Source organism: Amphiura filiformis, chromosome 17 (assembly GCF_039555335.1).
Source record: "Amphiura filiformis chromosome 17, Afil_fr2py, whole genome shotgun sequence".
NCBI classification, from domain to species: domain Eukaryota; kingdom Metazoa; phylum Echinodermata; class Ophiuroidea; order Amphilepidida; family Amphiuridae; genus Amphiura; species Amphiura filiformis.
In genome coordinates this window covers 4,661,421-4,684,556 of record NC_092644.1, presented here as the reverse complement: position 1 = coordinate 4,684,556, position 23,136 = coordinate 4,661,421, and the positions used below count along the sequence as shown (strand labels likewise).

General features: G+C 35.8%; 1 protein-coding gene across 1 annotated transcript in view; it reads left to right on the top strand.

Moving 5' to 3' along the window:
* The first annotated feature begins 1,734 nt into the window (after positions 1–1,734).
* The window catches only part of LOC140136835 (uncharacterized), a 44,275-nt gene continuing 22,873 nt past the window's right edge, over positions 1,735–23,136 (top strand). The window contains exons 1-3 of the mRNA XM_072158433.1: positions 1,735–2,064; positions 20,742–20,901; positions 21,671–21,844. Of these exons, the coding sequence (XP_072014534.1) occupies positions 1,922–2,064; positions 20,742–20,901; positions 21,671–21,844 (477 nt within the window). The 5' untranslated portion in view covers positions 1,735–1,921. The remainder of the gene's footprint in view (positions 2,065–20,741; positions 20,902–21,670; positions 21,845–23,136) is intronic.

Below are 23,136 nucleotides of genomic sequence, written 5' to 3'. Positions count from 1 at the left end.
TCACAGCCTGCCAAAAATTCTGTGCCCACCCCCCTCTCGGCCCACCCAAAAATCTATGCCCCCGCTTTTACATATGCCAAATTTTGGGGATCCAAAGTTGCAAACCCTAGATGGGCTTAATTACCGTAAAATGGGGTAACTTCGGTCAGCGGGGTAACTTTGGTCGGTCAAATATATTTTTTTAAATGGTCATATTTTCGTACAGCAATATTGTTTTTAGTCATATTTGGTGTCAATTTGTTAAAAAATATGTTTGAAAGAAATAATAATCGCTCGTTTCCAATTTCCTCGAAATTTCTGAAAAAATCAGGATTTTTGACCAAAAATTAGCATTTTTCTTACATTTTTTTCAGAAAAAATAAAAATCGATATTTGTGAGCAAGGATGTGCGCTTGATTAATTTTGTAGAGCCCAAATGTCACAAACTTGTCCATATACAGCGAAGATCAATTTTTTTGATTTTTTTTTCTTCATGGAATGTAATACTCTGGCCAAAGTTGCCCCAAATGCGGGGTAACTTTGGTCAGGCTATTTTTAACCCCTAGGGCACCCTTACAAAATTATTAAAAAATCTTGTTCAACTTCAATGTGTAGAAGGGAACCCTAATGTCATAAAAAAGAGATAATTCGAAATACAATTGGTTTTGTTTGGAAGCAGTGGTTTAAAAACTCTGAAAAGTGCCCAAAGTTACCCCATTTTACGGTATGTTGCGAGCGCAGCGAGCACAAAAATTTCCATATTTAAGTGTTTCCATACCAGTGGCAGCGCCACAGGGGGGGGGCCATGGGGGAAACCCCCCAGAAAAAACCCAAAATTACGTACATTTCCACTTTTTGTGGTAAATTTGCGCAAAATATGTTGATTTTGCCCCCCCTGAAATTCACTTTGCCCCACCGAAAAAAATTCCTGGCGCCGCCACTAGGCCTATTCCGTACTGTTTTCCTAAGCCTTTTTAGAGTGCCAAAAATCGCTTGCCCCCCCCCTCGGCTAGCCAAAAATTGCTTGCCCCTTTCGGCTCGCCGGAAAATTTCTTGCCCCCTCCACTTTTGCCCCTCCCCCAGGGCTCATAATTATTGCACAGGGAAAGCATTTTAGGCAGGTCAAAATGGAGGGTCAAGCGATTTTTGGCACTGGTGGAAAGGGGGGAGCGATTTTGATGTCTGATGTCCTAACTTGTGTAGGAATTTATTAGGCGATCAAATATGCAAAATTTCCTGCTCGCAGCGCTTGCATTATATGATAGGCTAAGACAATTTAAGGTGTAGGCCTAAAAGGGGGGGGGGCAAAGATTTTTAGGCACGTCAAAAGGGTGGGGGCAAATGGTTTTTTGGCACATCAACTTAAGGGGGGGCAAACTTTTTGGCACGGCCAAAAGGGGGGGGGCGATTTTGGCAGACCACTTGAGAATTCACCACATAGGCCTAATTATTGCACCACCCCTAATATTCCGACCCCGCAGCTTCCGCAAGGCACCGTCCGTGCACCATCAAGTGACTTTTTGTTTTGGACCACCCTGATGTCGCCCATTTTCAAAAGGTCAATGGTGTTTTTACTTCATAAATTAATTCACACATAATTGACGGTATGTTAAGCAGTTATATTTTGTACAAACCTGAATGGTGGTAACATATGCGCTGCCACCCTTTAATTTACCAGTTAACATCAGTGATTTTGAGGGCAAAACAAATATGTTGAAAAGATAAATAACAATTATCTAAAATCAAATTCTAGAATCACTAGCTCATTATGGAAAGCAGACGATTTTGCATTTTGACAGCTGAAGGGGCATACCAAATATCTATAAACATTGGATTTATTTGTGGATGACATTTATAATAGGAACCATTTTGACATCCTGAAAATAGACCGATATAACACTTAAGATCACAAATTAGTGTAAGATGAGTTTCTAGTGCCAAAATGGGTTGTGGAAATAGCGCAGATAACAAACCCGATGAAGATGGTGCACATCACCGAAGGCCGAAAGTCAGCATTCGTATTGGAAACCATGTTGAACGCGACAAGGAGCAAACTCAAATTGTTTTCGTGTTCGGTAAGGCCCGGTTTATATTTGTTTGATATCTATGTAGAGTAGGCTGTATGTTGATAGATTAATTAAAATTGTGCAAGCCCAGGGTAAGGCTGCAAGTTAATGAATTTTCGGTAAGCTTACCATCAACATGATCAAGACAACCATGACAACAGGCATCATCAAATTGACATGTTGAAATTCAATCATCACTGTCTGAATGACCATTTCATCATCAACCATGTTGATGCTGATGATGAGCAAGCGCTCCAATATGATTAAATGCCATTGCCTGCACATGTCATGCATGTGCAAAAATGCCTGGGCTGGCGGTAATCCGGTATTACCCTGAGGCTGAGTAAAGATAGTCACTTGTGCTCACTGTTCAAAATGTGACATCTACACCAATTACAGTCCCCGAAACTGTCTACTTTTTAGCCGACCTCAATTCCGAAACATTTAGTGATAGTTAAAAATGTGATCCCCAACCCTTGCTTGGTTACCTTTGGACGAATTTGTCGAAATCTCCGCGGAGTCTCCGTGTCTGAAATTCCCCGGTACAAACATCGAAAATGTCGCAATTCTCAGTTCCGGTGATGATACTATATCCGCATCGCTGTTTTCATACATGAATATATCTCTGACCCCTGTAAGGTCAAAAACGTGGCGTTGATTTCAACCAATCCGATCCACAGTTTAATAAGCAGCTTGATACTGACGTCATATCTGAGGTGACCAGGAGGCAGGAGCTACCATTTTGGTAAACTGAACTCGACTCGTGCGTTCTTTTGGTTCACATAAATCGAACAAAATTTTCAATAACGGGTAATAGTATGATTTCAATTTTTTATTAATGAAGTTACCGTACTTGTAGTTTTGAGGAATGACAAAGTTGTTTTTGGAAACTTAGATGTTTGTTTCAACTGACATGACTGATGATGTAGGATCGCAAGGTGAGTGAATTCGTGAAGAGATTTGCTTGTTTGAGTGATAGTAGGAGGATACGGGATGTAGGCTAGTCCTCTGTGTTTGACCGGCTCCGACGTCTCAATTCACGACGTCTCAATTCGTACCTGCTTACCAGACAGCAATACTGCGTATTGCTGTATGGAACCAGATATAATCCAGGTATTCCATGATCATGATGATTGCAGAGTTAGTCTACTCTACTACGCTCTAGCTTTGAATTTACACACGATAGTCATGATAGTTGCACATATCTTAATGTATTCGACTTCAACTTTCCAAGCAGTTTGAGGCTATAATTTAACTCTGGACCTTGTTTTTTGGTACCAGCACTCAGTACAAGCATGATGCACGTAGATCAGCGTTGTCATTAGTTGCAACGGCCAAATGCTTGTTTCTTTCGGTTGAGTTGAGTGTTGAAAATTGGGATGATACTATTAGTATTACTCATTTGTACTATACTAGTAGTACGTAGTACTATAGCTGTAATAATAATTTCTCGATCATGAGCTTGTTAACTTACTGCGTATGTTGCACTTTTCATGGAATAACATTCTACAGGATTTTATGGGTAGACAACCTATGTACAGTTGTATCGCGCCCATCTTGTCCTCTTGAACCTAGAGGGTTGAGTGCAGATATCAGAACCGGGATGATCCCCTTCTCTTTTGAATAGCTCTGACACTTTAACGTGCACAGGGATGAATCCTCCTGTACACGGTCACGGGACCAACGGCTTTACGTGACTTCCGAATCACGGACATCGCACATAACTACCTATATCTGCACGTGCTAGGCAGTGTATGGGGGCGAGAAGAAATTCTTCAATTAAATTCTGAAATTAAATTACTGAACTCAATTGAAGGATTCCCGACCATCAGGGTTCGAATTCGGCTGTATCGCATAGCAGTTTGCTCCACATTTTGAAGCAACTGCTACCCAATTTTGCATTTGTATAGCTCTTTGGTATTGTGCTTTAGTATATGGTCATTTTCACGGTAAAGGGTGTAACTTTGGATTTTTAACATTTTGATCCGTAGTTTTCTAATAAAGCCACAGAATTCCATGATTTTTGGCCACATAAGTCATCTAGTTAGCAGCTACCTTGGGTAGCATAATCAATTTTTGTGTTGTTCTTTGTTCCTTTTTATGTTGGGTAAAGATGTATGTGTAAAGTGCTCAAAAACTGTAAACCAATGTCACAAGAGTATATCATGTAAAGTATGTAACGGTTATGTTCATAAAAAGTGTACCTTATTAAAACCAAAACAACTGAAACTTCTAAATCCCAAAGAATGGATTTGTCAGAAGTGCAGTAGACCTTTTGAAAGTTGCAACAACTCAAATTCTGATATTGAAAATGAAGTATCTGATTTAAACCAGTCCCCGACGTTAAAAATATATCAGATGTAGACCTAGAAAAATATGATAATATGATTTTAATCCCTTAACTTTGGATTGCAATTTGAATAATAAAAACTATAATGATTTTGTAGATAGTGTAAACTGCTACACGCATGAATGCTCATATGTTACCCCTGCACAGTTCTGTTCAGACCCTGATGCAAGTCGTGGAAAATTTAATATACTAAATGCCAATATCAGAAGCTTGTCTAAAATTTTGAAAAACTCAAAACATGTTTAAATACATTGAACCAAAATTTCAGTGTAATTGGTATCTCCGAGACTCATTTGAACGATAAACCACACGACTATTTTAATATTCCTGGATATAATTTGGGAGTATATGAACAGGACTGGTCGGGAAAAAGGTGGTGTCTGCATGTATGTTTCTGATAAAGTAAGGTATAAACTCAGGAAAGATCTTTGTCATGCAAATTCAAATTTTGAATCTTGTTTTATTGAAATTGAATGTAAATCTAAACAGAATGTTATAGTCGGAGTATTATACAGAGCACACACTTCAATCAATGATTTCATGACAGACATTGACCCTATTTTTAAGAAGTTAACTTCGGATAAAAAGATATTTATATTATGGGCGATTTCAACATCGATTTGCTTAAAGTAGACATCGACAGACCTACCCATGATTACCTTGAACTTCTTTACTCCTATTCATTAATACCTACTATTTATAAACCAACTAGAATCACAGAATCAACTGCTACAATTATTGATAATATCCTTACAAATAATGACAATATTATCAAATCAACAATTATGGTTACTGACATAGCGACCACTTTCCAACTACTTTATCGACCAACCTCAAGTAGAAAATCGAACGTAAAGGGAAAGACGTAATTTACAAAAGAAATCACAATAGTAAGAATATTGCTCAATTTAAAACAAGACTATCCGATGTTAAATGGGGTGAAATTCTTGATAATATTGATGCAAATGATGACTATAATAAATTCATTGACACCTTTAATACGATTTACGATGAATGTATTCCGCTAAAGAAATGTACTGGTAATAGAAAAAAAGAACCAATATCGCCATGGATTACTGAAGGGATTGTTAAAAAGTATTAATAAAAAGAATATGTTATATAAACAATACATTCAATCTCCAAACGACAAAAAATTTCAAATATTCAAAACATATAAAAATAAGTTGCAAATGCTTATTCGAAAATCAAAAGCATAAATACTTCTTCTCCAAGTTTGAGCATGCAAAAAATAATATGAAGCAAACATGGAAAACAATTAATAATATTATTGGACGAGGAAAGAAACAATCTGCACAGAGCAAATTTAAAGCTGAAGATGGCAGTTCTATTACCAATCCTAAAGAAATATCAAATCAGTTCAATGACTTTTTCGTAAATGTAGGCCCTAAGCTTGCATCAAGTATCCAAAACACAGGAAAGCAATATTTCGCTTAGCTCAGTGAGAACAAAACCAGTAGTATGTATATGAAGCCTATTGTTGAATCCGATATTGTAAAAATAATTGATAAATTCGACATAAACAAAGGTGGAGGCCATGACAATATTGGCAATCTAATCATTAAAAAAGTGTGTAATGAAATTGCTAAACCTCTTAATATGATATTTAATTTGTCTATATCTACTGGGATTGTTCCTGATAAATTAAAAATAGCAAAAGTCATACCATTATACAAAAAAGATGATGCTGAGGCATTCTCAAACTATCGTCCAGTTTCTCTCCTACCGTGTTTTTCAAAAATTCTTGAAAGGTTGGTTTTAACAGATGTACGGATTACATTGACAATAAGCGAATCCTTAACCCCAAACAATTTGGCTTTCGGTCAAAACATTCGACCTTTATGGCTGTAGAGCAAATGGTAGACAAAGTTACTGCAGCAGTTGAAAGAAATGAAACGACTATTGGAATATTTTTGGACTTATCAAAAGCCTTTGATACAATCGATCATAACATACTCTTACATAAATTAGAACACTATGGATTTCGTGGTATTGTGTTAGAATGGTTCAGAAATTATTTAAGTAACAGAAAACAGTATGTCTATTATAATTCTTATGAATCAGAATCACACGATATTATATGTGGTGTTCCACAAGGATCAATCCTGGGACCACTTCTATTTATACTATATGTCAATGATATAACCAATGCATCTAAAGTACTCGAATTCGTCCTTTTTGTTTTCGTTATCTCCATTTTATACTCCCATAAAAGCGTAGAACGCCAGACAAACCTTGTTAATGAAGAGTTAAAGGAAGTAAGCAATTGGTTTAAAGCTAATAAATTGTCAATTAATGCTACCAAAACAAATTACATGATACTTGGCACACCCAAAATGACATCGATGAATCAAGACCTGCAAATCACACTAGATCACTCGGCTTTAGAAAGAGTGCATCAAACTAAATTCCTTGGTGTACTAATAGACGAATGTCTCACTTGGAAATGTCACATAGATTGCGTATCTAGAACAATTTCAAGAAATGTCGGTGTCATGAATAAATTGAAACATTTTGTTCCAAATCGTATTTTATTTACACTTTATTATGCGTTAATATTGCCTTATTTGAATTATGGAGTACTTTTATGGGGAAATACATGTAAAACTTACTTAAATAAAATTGTAAAAATTCAAAAATGGGCTATTAGAACGGTGGCAAACGGTCACTACAGAGACCACACAGCGCCATTGTTTGCTAATTATAACATATTAAAAGTTGAAGATATGTACACACTGGAATTAGGTACATTCATGTACAGGCACTCTATAAATGAGCTGCCCTGTTCATTTGATAATTATTTTACCAAACGTTCTGACATACATAACTACAAGACACGATATGTAAATGACCTAAATCTAACCAAAAATAAGAAAATCTTTTCTGATCATGCCATACTTACACGAGGTCCCATTCTTTGGAATTCTTTAGATAAAAATCTGAAAGCTTCAAAATCTGTTAAACATTTCCGTAATCAATTCAAAACAAAACTGATCTCTAAATATAATTAATCTTTTTCGTGAGCACCCCCCCTTCCCTTGTCTTTTGGTTATGCTATGTGATGTTGATTTATTTTGTTAATTTCATTTGATTTCAGGGAAAGGCTAACTTTCAGACCTTTTTGGTCTTCCAGCCTTTTCCTCCATATGTACCGTGTTTATATATATTTTTTTATGTAATGTCTTTGATTTTTATGGAAATAAAATATGAATGAATGAATGAATGAATGAATCATCTTCGGGAGTTACTGCGTTCAGTTTTAGCAGGCTTAAATGTACCTAATATTGCCATTTTGAAAAACTGTAAAAAACAGTAACATTTTTGTAAAACCCTGTGTTTTCTTCAGTTAGTTCATGGATAATTTTTCTTATCCTGAAAGTACGGTCATATGTTCAGTAAACACTGCCACATTAGATTTAATTGTGAACAGCCCTGTATTTTTGAGAACCGGACTTCGATATTTGTCGTTTCGAGGCTTCATTTTCCGTTAACAATTGTTAACAAACTTTGTGGGTATAGCTTTGGTTCATAATTCTTGGTTATTTCTTCACTTCTTCTTGATTCATAACAGTTGATATCTTAACTTGAAATGGGTAACAAAAATTAGTTGATTTGCAAGCTTTTAAAATTTTTATAAAATCTTGACTTCAAAGAGCCGTTTTCCGTTAACTTTTTGAAGCCTCCGAAACAAACTGTTCAGCAAGCTTGGGCAAATATAAATAAAAGAGCTCATCCAATCTATTTATCAAAATGTAGCAAAGAAGATCCTCAAGTCACTTGTTTTTAAATCATGGAGATATATATCACCGTTTGAAAATGGGACCCAATACAAACTTTCCGTTAACAATTGAAGCCTCCGAAACAAATGAAGCCTCCGAAACAACAGTAAGCTTAATTATCATCTATGCATATCTAAATTGGTATGTTCCATATTGATATCTGCATTGTAATTGTTGCATGATATGTGCAGAATGTCATAAATTTAAAAAAAAATTGATATTATGGTTAATGCTTGAAAAATATACTGATATCCAAGAAAGCCCGTTTCGGAGGCTTCACATGCAAATAACACCATACTTAACAAATGGGTGAAAAAATTACCATGTTATAAATCTACAATATCTGCCGCATAGAATCATTGATTCAATACACACAAGAAAATAACAGCTTAGATGATCCCAACAGTGTTGTTTTCAAAATAACTACTTCTGCAATGTTTAACCATTGTTAACATGAAGCCTCCAAAACAAAAAAAATGACTTGCTGTGATAATTTAATTTTTGTCACAACTGAAATTCAATACTTAGAAGCAAAGCATGAAAATTGGTAATTGTGATATTTTTTACCTATTTTTCATGTCAACTTGTAGTAGTTAGCCAAATATTTTACTTTTATGATCACCTGTGTTGTTAACTGAAGCCTCCGAAACACAAATCGCTTGAATTGCCAATTCTAAAAATAACTCCAATTTCTGTGAAACTTGGCTGGGAGGTTCCTTTCATCAAGTAGTATTTGTACATGAAGTTAGACATTTAAATTATTTTAGGAACCCAATTAAAACTTAAAAAATATGTTTAAGGTTGGGAAATTTCCATTGCAAATGACCCTTGATGTTAAAAATTTTCAAAATTGCAATTACAAACATAGCAAAACATGGTATAAAATTTAACTTATATCTGTTGACTTACTTTGGAATGGGATTTCACATGTATTCCAGCTTTCATGTCATAATTTTCTGAGCTTATGTAAAATACATTTTTTCTTAGATTTTAACCAAAATGTTATGGAAATGTCAAATTTTTTATCAGAAATCAAAAGGTTTAAGCCTTGAAACACTATTTTACTGGAATTTAAGTTGCTTCTATGCATGATTACAGTAAACAGAAACATATTTAAGTGGTTTGAAATTTTGACCCTAAAAATCAAAAGTTACACCCTTTACTGTGAAAATGACCATATGGAAGTATCCTGATTATGATGAATTAGCCAAAAACTGCTACACAAAATTTTTAAGCGAATTCGAACCCTGCCGACCATATAGGAACTTTTTGGGAGGGAAGAGAATTTTCACCTAAGGCAAGCCCAAGGCTCGAACCCTCGTCGATCGTATCTCCCGGCCGGCAGCGCAATGCCTTAACCGCTCGGCCATCTCGCCCTCTAGCTAGCGTGACATGCCCTTGACCTCGAGTCAGCTGCCTAGCGACACTGTGCCCCAAAGGCTGTGATTGGTTGGTTCGAAATGTTGTTTACTGTCGATCGCGTTACGGTAAGCGTGAGTTGCAAGCATTGTGCGCTCGACGCAATTTACTATTGCGTACAAAATTGAACACTCATGATCGAGAATCTATTATTTTACTTTTAGCTATAGTTTTTGATGAGTCCAATACACTTGTCAGATTCTGGACGCACTATACGACCCCCGGAATGGTGCGTCATTTGTCATCATGTGCGTTGGATTTTCATATACCATGACACACCCATGGCGCCTTGAGTATGACGGACCTCTCAATTATACAACTATCACTTGTGTGACGCACTATACGACCCCGGGAAAGGTGCGTCACTCATGGCCCATGGGTGGGTCATTTACTAAGTCTAAATTGAGATTTACCAAGGAATTATGTAGGTATGAGAGGCAAACCTCTAAGTTAACACATGATTTACTAGTCAGCCAAATTCGCCTAGACCGGGGCCCAAACACAATACATATTTACATAGAAATTTAAAAGAACACATGGAATTTTAGAGGGATTTTGATAGCAGTTCCATTTAAAAAAGCTGCTATCGTCATGACACTAAGATCTAGAAACACCCCCGTAATGCTGTTTTGGGGAATTTTGTTAGCAGAATCTTTTTGATGAAAGTCGATCTTTGAAAAGATGTAACTTTGCCACGGAAAGTGCTATGAGTATGACAAAAGGTTTTCAGTTTTGGCTTTCTTTACTCAAGGGCTTTAATTTGATATATAAAATGATGCAGTTTGATGGCAAATTTAAATTCACCTGGCATAGGCCTACCTACAGATTGGACAGGCTGGTCAAGGAAACCTACATAAATATGTTTTCTATGTACCGTACTTCACTTGACCCAAATATATGATTTTTTTATGGTGATTTGACAATCGCACATGGAATTTTAGAGGAATTTTGATAGCAGTTCCATTAAAAAAAGCTGCTATCATCATGAGACTACATGTAAGGGGCTGTGCAATAATTATGAGCCCTGGGGAGGGTAAAATTGGGGGCAAGCAATTTTTGGCAAGCCGAGGGGGGGGGTAAGAGATTATAGGCACCAATTCTGGGGGCGCCTTTTAAATAAAACACGCTAAAAAGGCTTAGGAAAACGTGCACGGCAACGCTTAAATATGCAAATTTTCCTGCTCGCTCTTTCATAACATGTATAGACCATTTAATGTTTGGAAATTGGGATCCCAAAAATTTAGCATGTGCAAGGGGGGGCAAAGAATTTTTGACGGGCTGCGAGGGGGGGGGGCAAGCAATTTTTGGCGGGCGAGAGGGAGGAGGGGGGGCAAGCGATTTTTGGAGAGCCGGGGGGCTCATAATTGTTGCACAGCCCCTAAGTCCTAGAAACACCACCGTAATGGTATTTTGGGGGAATTTTGCTTGCAGAATCTTTTTGATGAAAGTCAATCTTTGACAAGATGTAACTTTGCTACTGAAAGTACTATGACAAAAAGGTTTTCAGTTTTGGCTTTCTTTACTCAAGGGCTTTAATTTGATACGGTATATAAAATGATGCAGTTTGATGGCAAATTTGAATTCACCTAGCATACCTAAATTATGCTGCAGGGTTCCATCATTGACGGCAATTTGGGCCGTCAAAGTATGACTAATGGGTGCGTTAATGTCCGTCATTTTACAAGGGTGCGTCTGGGGTGCGTCAAAATTTCAAAAATGTCCAACATAATTATGTCAAAACACAGGATAAACTTCTTCCCAAGTTAAAATTATGCAAATTTCCTAGCACTGCCCCACGCACTGACTGCATGACATCACGTGCACAGAACTGACAAATCGTGTGCGTAGGATCGGTGAAATGTAAAATTTGGTAAAAAACAGCTTGTGCATATTGTCCGTCTCCGTTTAAAAATGAACCTCCGAAGTAAAATCCATCATGACCACTTGAAATAAGCTTCCAGATAAAGTCAGAAAAATATACCATAACACAAGCAGTCATCTTGAATGTCTCAAACACATGAATTATGCATGTCTGACCCTGTAAGGTCATAAATTCATGAACATAAAAACAACGTCGGATACGTGGATACGTCAGTACTGTACAAATTTTATTAGGCGCAGCCTCCCTCGCTAGAGTTCGATCAAAGCGCTGGTGAACGCACACGCTTAAAGTTGTGAAAGGGTTATAAGGCTACAATATTATTATTACGGCATAAACAAGAATATGTTTGTTTGGTCTTTATTCCTATTATAGCCACATCCCTTAAGTACCGGGCGGCCACCATGGCTAATGCCTTGGGGGCGGGGGGAAGAATTTTCACAGGGGGTAGCTTCCCCCCCCCCCTTGGCTACACCACTGGATATAACCAAAAAAGTGCAAAAGTAGGTGATGTCAACCAAATTTCCGAATGTGCACCAATGGGGTACCGGTACCAACTTAAAAATGTGACCATTTAAAAATGCTCTCCTGGTGCTCTCCTGTACAGCACTCAGTCTCAAGTGAGTGATAAAAAACTCCCCTGCAAATGGCAAGCCTGCAATCATTGAAGTACCGATACAGTACTCATTAGGCATATTTTCGTAGACAACATTTTTGCTGATTGCTGAACCATGAAATGGTATCAGCCTATATTAGTGAATGTTACTAGCTTACTTACTTACTTACTAGCTTACTTACTAGCTAGCTTACTTACTAGCTAGAGCTTACTAACTGACTAACCATTTGGTCTAAAATGGACATATCTCTAAATGCCACGAAGGTATGACCCCCCAAGTGGTGTCATATGAAAGAGAAAAATGTAAAGAATATAATTAAAATATTTCCAAATGCCAGAGGTCATCTAGGGGTCACATGGGTCAAAAAAGGTCATTTTAACTGAAAATGCTCCAATTGAGCTTAAATTTAAATGCAATGATCCTTATGACATTCTAAACATGTTTAAAACATTTAAACATTTATTTAAGGTCATTAAGGGGTCATAAAGGGGTCAAAGGTCAAGTTTGTCAAAATGCTTCAATTGAGCTGAAATTTAAATGCAATGATCCTTATGACATTCTAAACATTTAAAAAATATTTTAAAATTCATTTAAGGTCATAAAGGGGTCAAGGGTCAAGTTTTTCAAAATGCTCCAATTGAGCTGAAATTTATATGCAAAGATCTTTATGACATTCTAAACATTTTAAAAACATTTTCAGATTCATTTAAGGGGTCATAAAGGGGTCAAGGGTCAAGTTTTCCAAAATGCTCCGATTGAGCTGAAATTTAAATGCAATGATCCTTATGACATTCTAAACATGTTGAAAATATTTTAAAATTCATTTAAGGTCATTAAGGGGCAATAAAGGGGTCAAATGTCAGTGCTTCAATTGAGCTGAAATTTAAATGCAATGATCCTTATGACATTCTTAAGGGGGTACTACACCCATTGCATTTTTTTTGCAGTTTTTTGCATTTTGTGAAGAAATGAGAAAAAAAAAATGGACAAAGTGGTATGCAAAATGAAGGGGCAAATCTTCTCGTTATATTGGTGGCATCGGTATGAATGTAGCTTACATGCTTTTGAAGATAGAAGCCAAAAGGAGGTACATCACTCATGCTTTAAATTCACTTCATTTTGGAAAGCTTGCTATCAACGGATTTCGTTAAAATGTTGGATACGTGTTGTCAACGCATTAGAGAAATAATGTTGATATGTAAAATGGGAATAAGTGGTTCCTGATGGCTTCATGAACTTGGTGATTTTCAGAGCTCCACATCTATCAAAAACGAACTGGTTAAAATGCTTCTATTTTCAATGTTGAGCTATATTTTGTATTTGTAACTAGCAACATTATTTCACTGAAACTTACTTAAGCCATAGGTAACAGGTTACCACAACCATACTACAGCAATGTTGAAAAAAAATTGCATTTCTCGTCACCTATACCCACCATATTCAATAAGACTCGTAAGCTTAGATTTGCTAATTTTGGTAACTATTTTGTCGTTATTTTCTAATCCATTTCAACTAGGAACTCCAAAATTGATACAGTGATATAATATTTTAAGTGGATTACTTTGTGTCTTACCTATCATTGTCGCTATCCAAGGCAAAAAAAAAGCAAATATATTCCATAGAATTCTGCACTCGCCACGGTATCCGAATTTTGACACACGAATTTTGACTACATCACCCGTGCGTTATAATTGCTTTTATAACGAGCTGTCTCCGGGCTGGTTATAACCAGTTGCCGTGTTTTATGCATGTACATATTTAGGTATTTTTAAGCTCAAATTCTGGCGTATGGCTCCCAATACGGAGCCATGGAGTATGAAAAAAAAAATTGGGACAAGCCAAGACGGGCCGGGGAAAGGAATTTGGGAAAATTGGGCAGATCGACGGGGGGAAAGCGATATTTGGTGCACATTAAATGGGACACGACTGATTTTTGAATAACCCGCACTTTTGGAAGTCATGTCACGGGTAGGCCTATGCCTACAGTATTACGCAGTAAAAATCATGAAAAATTTCCTGCATGTTATCCGGCACGCTACGTAGGCCCTACGCTCGCATTTAGACATTCCCATCTATACAATTTTAAAGGCCTATCCAGTAATCCCAGCAAAGTGTGAAAAATTGAAATTAATTATAATGTCTAAAAGTGAAGGATACCCCGGTAAGTCATTTAAATTATGTAGGTGGCCTATCATAGGCTTAGCTAGTAATCAGATTCGTGTAAAATGTCTGATGATTTTTTTTTCGGGATGAGATTTTGTCTTTAGTACTCGGTGTTTGGCTAATAAACCACTAATACTATAACAACAAACAGGCACAACAAAAGGCGATTATGGCGGGGAAGGAAGGGAATGCAAGAGGTAAGAAATTTCAGTTGGTAGGCCTACACCATTTGGAAATCCCCCTGTGAGCCCCTTATCATGCTTATTGAATATTTTAGTAGTGTTATATGACCCCGGGCTAACTTTTATTTTTCCGTGTTATGTACGCCTAATTATTAAATTGCGGAATTGTAGGCCTATACTCGTGCTTTACACCGCTGATTCAGTTTATATTATCGCGACTCGCCATCTGGGGCGGTGAATTGCTTTCCCCATGCGGTATGCCAACAAATCTTTGCCCTCCCCACTTTGACATGCCAACCCCTCTATCGACATACCAAAACATTATCCCCCTACACCTACATGGCAGCCGGTATTCAGTTTTAGGCAGCAGGCCGACTGGGCAAGCCGCAAGTTTTGGCACGTAGGCAAGTATATTATTGCAAAAGCCAAGTATTAATATACCCAGGGTATAATAGGTCTACTATTATTTAATATGTTCACGTTCTCTACTTACTTTATTAGGGCCTACCATTTAAAATGTCTAAAATTGCGGAATTGTTAAAATGTCTTAAATTGCGGAATTGAGCAAATTTCTCATCGTCCAGTGCCGTGAGGCCCATACATAAGGGGCAATGGGGAAGCTACCCCACCCCTGTGGGAAGTCCCCCCTTGGATGCGGTCGCCCTGAAGAATTTTACTAGGGTCTTTTTGTACTTTTGAGCCTATTTTGTTTCGTCACAAATTCCCCCTTGAATGAGGGTTTCCCCTTTCACTCCTTTGCCCCCCCTTAAAATTCCTAGCTACGCCCATGATCCCCCCCATGACGCCACTTCATGGGGAGGGAAGAAGGCACAACATACATTTCTTGATTTTATCAGGGATTTTACCAAGAGAAGGTGCTAGGCATACATGCTCATGTTTGAATCCGGCAACACGAGAACTTCTGCGGTAGTCTTGTAGCCGTCCGGCCCTGTTCAGTTTGATACACGCATTTGAATAGGAATTGTTTTGCGCACTTACTTAATGTTTATGGAGCACATTTTCTTCATTAGTTTGTCAAGTTGATGTCAAATGTTCTATTCTATATTATTTGGCAATAGTGTTTTTTGCCTACAGTATGTCCAAACATGGTCCAATGTTGTAATTTGTTGTTTTTGATCGCAAAGGTCGGATATTTTTATTCCCGATTTAACTGTGCACCCGCCGAGGGCTTCCATAAGGGTGCAGAATTCGCGAAAGTTTGACGGTAATTTTGCCTTTTTGACACTAAAACGCATTCGATCCTTAATTTTATTTCAACAAATTTTTTGATTAGGTAGCATAATGAGGCGGCTACCAACTTTTTTACCAAATCTTAAAGAATTATTCTCAAATGTCTGACCTGTGTATTTTCTATTGGTAATACAAATTGACGTGTCAGCCCTAGTAGGCAGGTCGTATTTTGGACCGGTAGCGAGTCTAATACGTACTGTATGTGAATATCGATGAATGTTAGAAACGGCAGAACCCGGTTGTGAAGAAGACTATGTGGATCGTATAAGGTCATTTTCACAGTAAAGGGTGTAACTTTTGATTTTAGGGTCAAAATTTCAAACCACTTAAATATGTTTCTGTTTACTGAAATCATGCATAGAAGCAACTTAAATTCCAGTAAAATAATGTTTCAAGGCTTAAACCTTTTGATTTCTAATAAAAATTTGACATTTCCATAACATTTTGGTTAAAATCTAAGAAAAAATGTATTTTACATAACCTCAGAAAATTATGACATGAAAGCTGGAATACATGTGAAATCCCATTCCAATGTAAGTCAACAGATATAAGTTAAATTTTATACCATGTTTTGCTATGTTTGTAATTGCAGTTTTGAAAATTTTTAACATAAAGTGTCATTTACAATGGGAATTTCCAAACCTTAAACATATTTTTTAAGTTTTAATTGGGTTCCTAAAATAATTTGAATGTCTAACTTCATGTACAAATACTACTTGATGAAAGGAACCTCCCAGCCAAGTTTCACAGAAATTGGAGTTATTTTTTAGAATTGGCAATTCAAGCGATTTGTGTTTCGGAGGCTTCAGTTAACAACACAGGTGATCATAAAAGTAAAATATTTGGCTAACTACTACAGTACAAGTTGACATAAAAAATAGGTAAAAAATATCACAATTACCAATTTTCATGCTTTGCTTCTAAGTATTGAATTTCAGTTGTGACAAAAATTAAATTATCACAGCAAGTCATTTTTTTTGTTTGGAGGCTTCATGTTAACAATTGTTAAACATTGCAGAAGTAGTTTTTTTTTTAAAACAACAGTGTTGGGATCATCTAAGCTTTTATTTTCTTGTGTGTATTGAATCAATGATTCTATGCGGCAGATATTGTAGATTTATCACATGTTAATTTTTTCACCCATTTGTTTTGTATGGTGTTTTTTGCATGTGAAGCCTCCGAAACAGGCTTTTATGGGTATCAGTATATTTTTCAAACATTAACCATAATGTCAAATTTTTTTTTAATTTATGACATTCTGCACATATCAAGTAATAATTACAATGCAGATATCAGTATGAAACACACTAATTTAGATATGCATAGACGATAATTAATCTTATCGTTGTTTCGGAGGCTTCCATTGTTTCGGAGCCTTCAATTGTTAACGGAAAGTTTGTATTGGGTCCCATTTTCAAACGGTGATATATATCTCCACGATTTAAAAACATGTGACTTGAGGATCTACTTTGCTACATTTTGATAAATAGATTGGATGAGCTCTTTTATTTAATATTTGCACAAGCTTGCTGAACAGTTTGTTTCGGAGGCTTCAAACAAGTTAACGGAAAAACGGCTCTTTGAAGTCAAGATTTTATAAAAATTTTAAAAGCTTGCAAATCGACTAATTTTTGTTACCCATTTCAAGTTAAGATAACAACTGTTATGAATCAAGAAGAAATGAAGAAATAACCAAGAATTATGAACCAAAGCTACACCCACAAAGTTTGTTAACAATTGTTAACGGAAAATGAAGCCTCGAAGCGACAAATATCGAAGTCCGGTTCTCAAGAATAGAGGGCTGGTCACAGTTAAATCTAATGGGGGAGTGTTTACTGAACATATGACTGTACTTTCAGGATAAGAAAAATTATCCATGAACTAACTGAAGAATTTACAAAAATGTTACTGTTTTTTATAGTTTTTCAAAATGGCAATATTAAGTACATTTAAGCCTGCTAAAACTGAGCGCAGTAACTCCCAAAGCTGATTATGCTACCCAAGGTAGCTGCTAACTAGATGACTTATGTGGCCAAAAATCATGGAATTCTGTGGCTTTATTAGAACACTACGGATTAAAATGTTAAAAATCCAAAGTTACACCCTTTACCGTGAAAATGACCATAAGCGTCCTTACCAACCAGCCAACTTTAAGACAAGTGGGTGAAAAAGGACACTCTTTCACGATGTTTTTTCATATTTTTTTTATTTCACATGATTCGTGCATATATCGCCTAGCTATATATGAAAAAATATTTTTTTAGACCAATCAAACCAATATATGGGTGTAGTACGCCCTTAACATGTTTTACATTTTTAAAATTCATTTAAAAGGTCATTAAGGGGGTCATACAGAGGTCAAAGTCAGGTTTTCAAAATGCCAGCTTTCCACGATCATCCCCCACTTTTCTCAAAAAAGTTGAGATTTTTATATCACTGGAAACCTCTGGCTACATAATGTTTATGTACAAAATATTTCTTGCAGATTAATTCGTTTTGCAAAGATATCGTGAAATTTGAATTTCGTTCTGCACCAGAACGAACTTACAACGCATTGTCTATGGAGCAGTGTATACACATAATCATGCATAACTTCATAAGCATAAAATCGGAATCAACTGAAATTTTGGGAATAGGCTTTTTTCGTGGATATGTACTGAAAAATGTCATAAAAAGAGGATGCTAGGATCACGAAACACTCCTTTAAGGTGGTTCTGGACCCATTTTGGAAGTGCTCTATTTATGTTTTAAACATATTAATTGAGTAGGGCAGAGAACACTGATCCATATGCCTTTTGTTTGAAGCTAATCGGACATACGGTTTTCATAATACATACATTTTAAATGTCTTTGTATTGTATTGTTTTTATCAATAATCAATACAGTTAATGAGCTAATATGACTTGAAAGTGCTCATTAATATGTAATTTTGCCAATATTTTGCTAAAATCCAATGCATAAATGTTCATAACATTTTTATTTAACAGAATATTGGTTTCAAACTTGGTCAAAGTGTTCCTAATGACTTCCAGATAATTTATGCATAATTAATGAGCTAGCCGCCCTAATTTGCATAATTAATTAGCATTTATGCAAATTAGCTCATTAATTATGCAAATATGCAAATGAGGGGGCGGCTTCACTATATAATACATTAGAACATATTAGAAACACTTTGACCAAGTTTCAGGGCAAAAAGTATGCAAAATAAAAGTACCATGAACATTTATGCATTGATTTTTAGCAAAATATTGACAAAAATTACATATTAATGAGCCTTTACAGTCCTTTTAGCTCATTAACTATATTGATTATTGATAAAAACAATAAGATACAAAGAAAATATAATTTGATGTAGTATAGAAACCGTATGTTCGATTTGCTTCAAACAAAAGGCATATTGATCAGTGTACTTTACCCTACTCAATTAATCTGTTTAAAACATGCTCAAAGCATTTCCTTATTTCTAGAAAATGCATCCAATACCACCTTAATGAAACAGTCCTTTTTAATTAACACCACTCGGGCGGTCATACCTTCGTAGCATTTCAAGATTATGTCCATTACAGACACCAGGTGACAGTGGTATAGGCCTACCCAAGCCTGGAAACAAGCAGGCGCCGAGCGATTTTTACCCTACGGTTACCAAGTTTTGACGCCTGGATCCAACCAGAATTACACGCCAAGGCGCCAGAGAAAATCTGAATTCTGCGCCCGGTATATATGACCATTATTGCTCCATTTTGACAAGTTCAGTGCTCAGGAAATGGCCCAGTAAAACTTCGTCAGGCAAGCTCATTTCCACTCAAAATATTGGCCATTTCCAATGTATTTTCAACAAAATGCAGTGCCGAATCTTATCTTTTACCTAATATTTTGCCAATTTTCCTTGATATTTGCCTTCAGGGCTCATAATTTTGGCAGTATTTTGCCTTGTTTTCTGGTTAGGTGATCGCGATGATCGCGATCATGAAGGCGACCATCTTGAATTTTGCCGATGTGTTTCTAGATATTGTTTTCCTAAAATCATGAAAAAAAGACAGCCAAATTGAAAAAAAAAAAAAAAAAAAAAAAAAAATTAAAATTAAAATTATTTATTAATAAAAATTGTTAATTGTTAATTGTTAATTTAATGAAATAAAATAAAATAAAATTGAAAATATAATTACCGGTAAATTAAAAAAAATGAAATAAAAAAAAAAAAAAAAAAAAAAAAAAATTAAAAGTCTGTTCAGATAACATCTCAGGTGAGCATCGAAAGCTGTAGAAATAACAAAAGTAATTTTGATACTTTCAGAAAAATGACTCCTGGCTCTTTAAAAATGGCTCCTGGTTCACTAGAAAATTACAGGACCAGGAGCCGCTTTTCCAAATGTTTGGCTCCTGGTTCAGACCGACTTATTTCCAGGCCTGGGCCTACCACAATACATGTAGCCTATACTGCCGAAGCCACATGGTTCAGCTATGGTGCGGTTATCGCTCTTGTTATCAAAGAAATGAAGAAAGATTAAAGAGAAACATTAATGTCCTATGATCTTGGCCAAATAAGGGGAATTTCCATCAGACACTTTTGGGACTTCTATTAAAACTTTATACTTTCCAATTACACAGCGTGTTGTATGACTTAATCTGTAAATACATGTACATGTATGGGACGAAATTGCATGTAAAAACTGTAAGGTACATTAAGATGAAAATATGCTAATTTATAAAATGTACTTCTAAAGTACCGGTAACAATAATATTGAATTTGAACCTGATGAATGAAATGACCAATTAATATGGTTGCCCCGGATGGTTGCAGGTCAATTTAACCAAATTTTTGACCAAATATGATATGTAGTACAGTGTACATTTATAAACCAATTTTTACAAGTAGGCCTATCCCACTCCCGGGATCCCACTTCTGTAAATTTCAGTTATTCTGGTTTGAAATTATTGTATCCAAATTCAGCTTGGCTCTACATGTATAGGACTATACCACATAATTCTACCTGTTTTGATAACTGAATACACAATGTTTTAATTTCCTCAATAGGGGTCCAGGATCAAAGAAAGGGCGCATTTGTGATGACATAGTGAACATGTACAACTTTGTACCAGTCTCTGCTGAAGATGTCATACTCAAGGAGCTCCCAAAGAAAGTGCAAAATGTCTTGGCTATCGAAAACACGAAAGGTCTTGCTGATATGCTCAAAGTAAGTGCAGTATCATCCTTGAAATGCTAGATTACCAATGTATTCATTCTTGCTTTATATTGCAATGCAACAGCAATGCTACTATAGCTGTTGATATTAAATGTTTAAATATTTCAGAGCCATTTAAATTCTTAGAAAATTCGCTAAACATTTTGTGATTTATAATTTTTTTTCGCTAATATGAAGAGTCCCTGAACTTAGAACCAAACACTATAATCGGTGACAGAATTTTAACAGACTAGTTTACTTGTGATGTCATGTCAATCAAACTCTGTCAATCTAAACACTGTGGTAAAACGTGCCTTGTGGTTAATTTTGCGCATCAAAATTACAAGACAGGCTCAAAAGTTACGTCTTATTTACATGTAATACTAGTTATTAGAAACTTTCTTTCTTGAAGGTGCCATGTCAATAATGCCTAAAAAAGTTGCTTTTTGTTGTAAAAGTGCCCATGATTTTTTCGAAATTTTTTGTGATTCCTTTTCTCTGATGAAGGCACCATGTGACCTTCCTTTTATTTCTTAAAAGTTCTTAAAATTTAAACATATCCTCAAATTCTGTGGGTAAAACTGGATTAAAAGGCTGTTCATGTCAAAAAAAGTTGGTGGTATTTTTCAGCAAAATAAAACAATTGCACGCTGTAATTTCAACTAGAAGTGCAAAATGAAGTTCAATCTTTTTTATAATACTAGTATGTGTGTTACAGTGTGTAGATAATAGAATTGTTTGGGCATAACTGTCTATTTAAAACCTTATACTTGAAATACAGGAAAACCCAGATGCATTGACCTTGGAATGGGTAATCCAGAAGGTTGCTGCAGAGATTGAGAAAGATCCCAAACAGAATTACTTAGTAGACATAGTGCCCAATCTAAGGTGTCTGCTGCGTTGTCAGAAATTCATTAAGGATCCATCTTATGAAATGAAGGAGTTCGGAAAGAAGGTAGGTTAGATTGATTAAATTATTATTACGGTACATGCAAATTATTATTATTTCAGTTTCACTGGTGAACCCTGAGGCCACTGTGCATGCTACATCAGCTTTACACCAGTTGATTTTTTTTAAAATTCTGAACATATGCCAGTGATGTTTCCTTTTCTTTCCATATATATATATATCGCCTGTAATATATGTGCACATGTACAGTATTTAAGTAAGTGTCCCATGTGGATTTGCTGTGGTTTCCAGTGATTTTTGTTGTTGCTGAAAGGTCCAAATGTGGCGTGATCAAGCAAAATCAATCGAAAGTTGGAAATATTGATTTTGAGATATAGCCAAACAAATAAAGTATTTCCTTTTGTTTCCTATTGTTTTGGAAACTCCACTGCTCATATCTTTTGAACTCGTTGTCCAAATTCAATGGGGTTTTCTGCAAAATGTAGGTTTGCAAAATTTTACAATACCAGCAGAAAATAAAAATTGAATAACATCCGACTTCAGACTGATTTTGCTTGAGCACACCACAAAATTAGATTTCAGTTAGGGAAAGACACTTCATTAGGTTCAATACAGTTCTATAGAATGTTTCAGTGCGGAAAATACCATGTGCATACATGCACAGATGCAAGTAACTTTGACTCTGTGCATGTAGAATTATGCCTGTGAATGTAAAATTTGGTGAAAATCAGCCAATTTTGAGGAAAATTAAAATATCAGAGTTGTACATGTAATTTTTATTCTGTATTTCGACCCCTGGAATGTTTCCTTACTCCTGGATGCCTGAAACTTGCTAAAAAAGTATGGTAGTTTTTCCAACATCTGGATGTCAAAAAAAAATGTAATGTATATATAGTGTATCAAAAAACTCGATGCTTGCCTGTTTGTTTGTTTCTGATATTACTCATCACCTCATCCTGGAAATGTGATTTTTTTTTTCAAACTTTCTCTGTCTCCAGAAAACACAATTTTTAAATGTTTCTGAAACATTACAGATGTGTTTTGGTTTGACATTTTAATAACATTTAAATATTGGAATACATTAAGGTCATGAAAATTTTACAAACTATTTGGATCTAATGATGAAGATGGATGTGTCAGACTCGTTCAATATCAATGGCAATATAGTGGGAATTATGGGTACCAATCATTTTAATAAAGCTTATAAATAGTGATTCTTTGAAATAAATAAAAGTCATGTGAACATAGCAAACTGGTAGTCATTGAATCATTATATAAATTGATTATAATGAGCTTCTTCACTTTAGTACTGGAACATGTTAATAGGTATACATGTA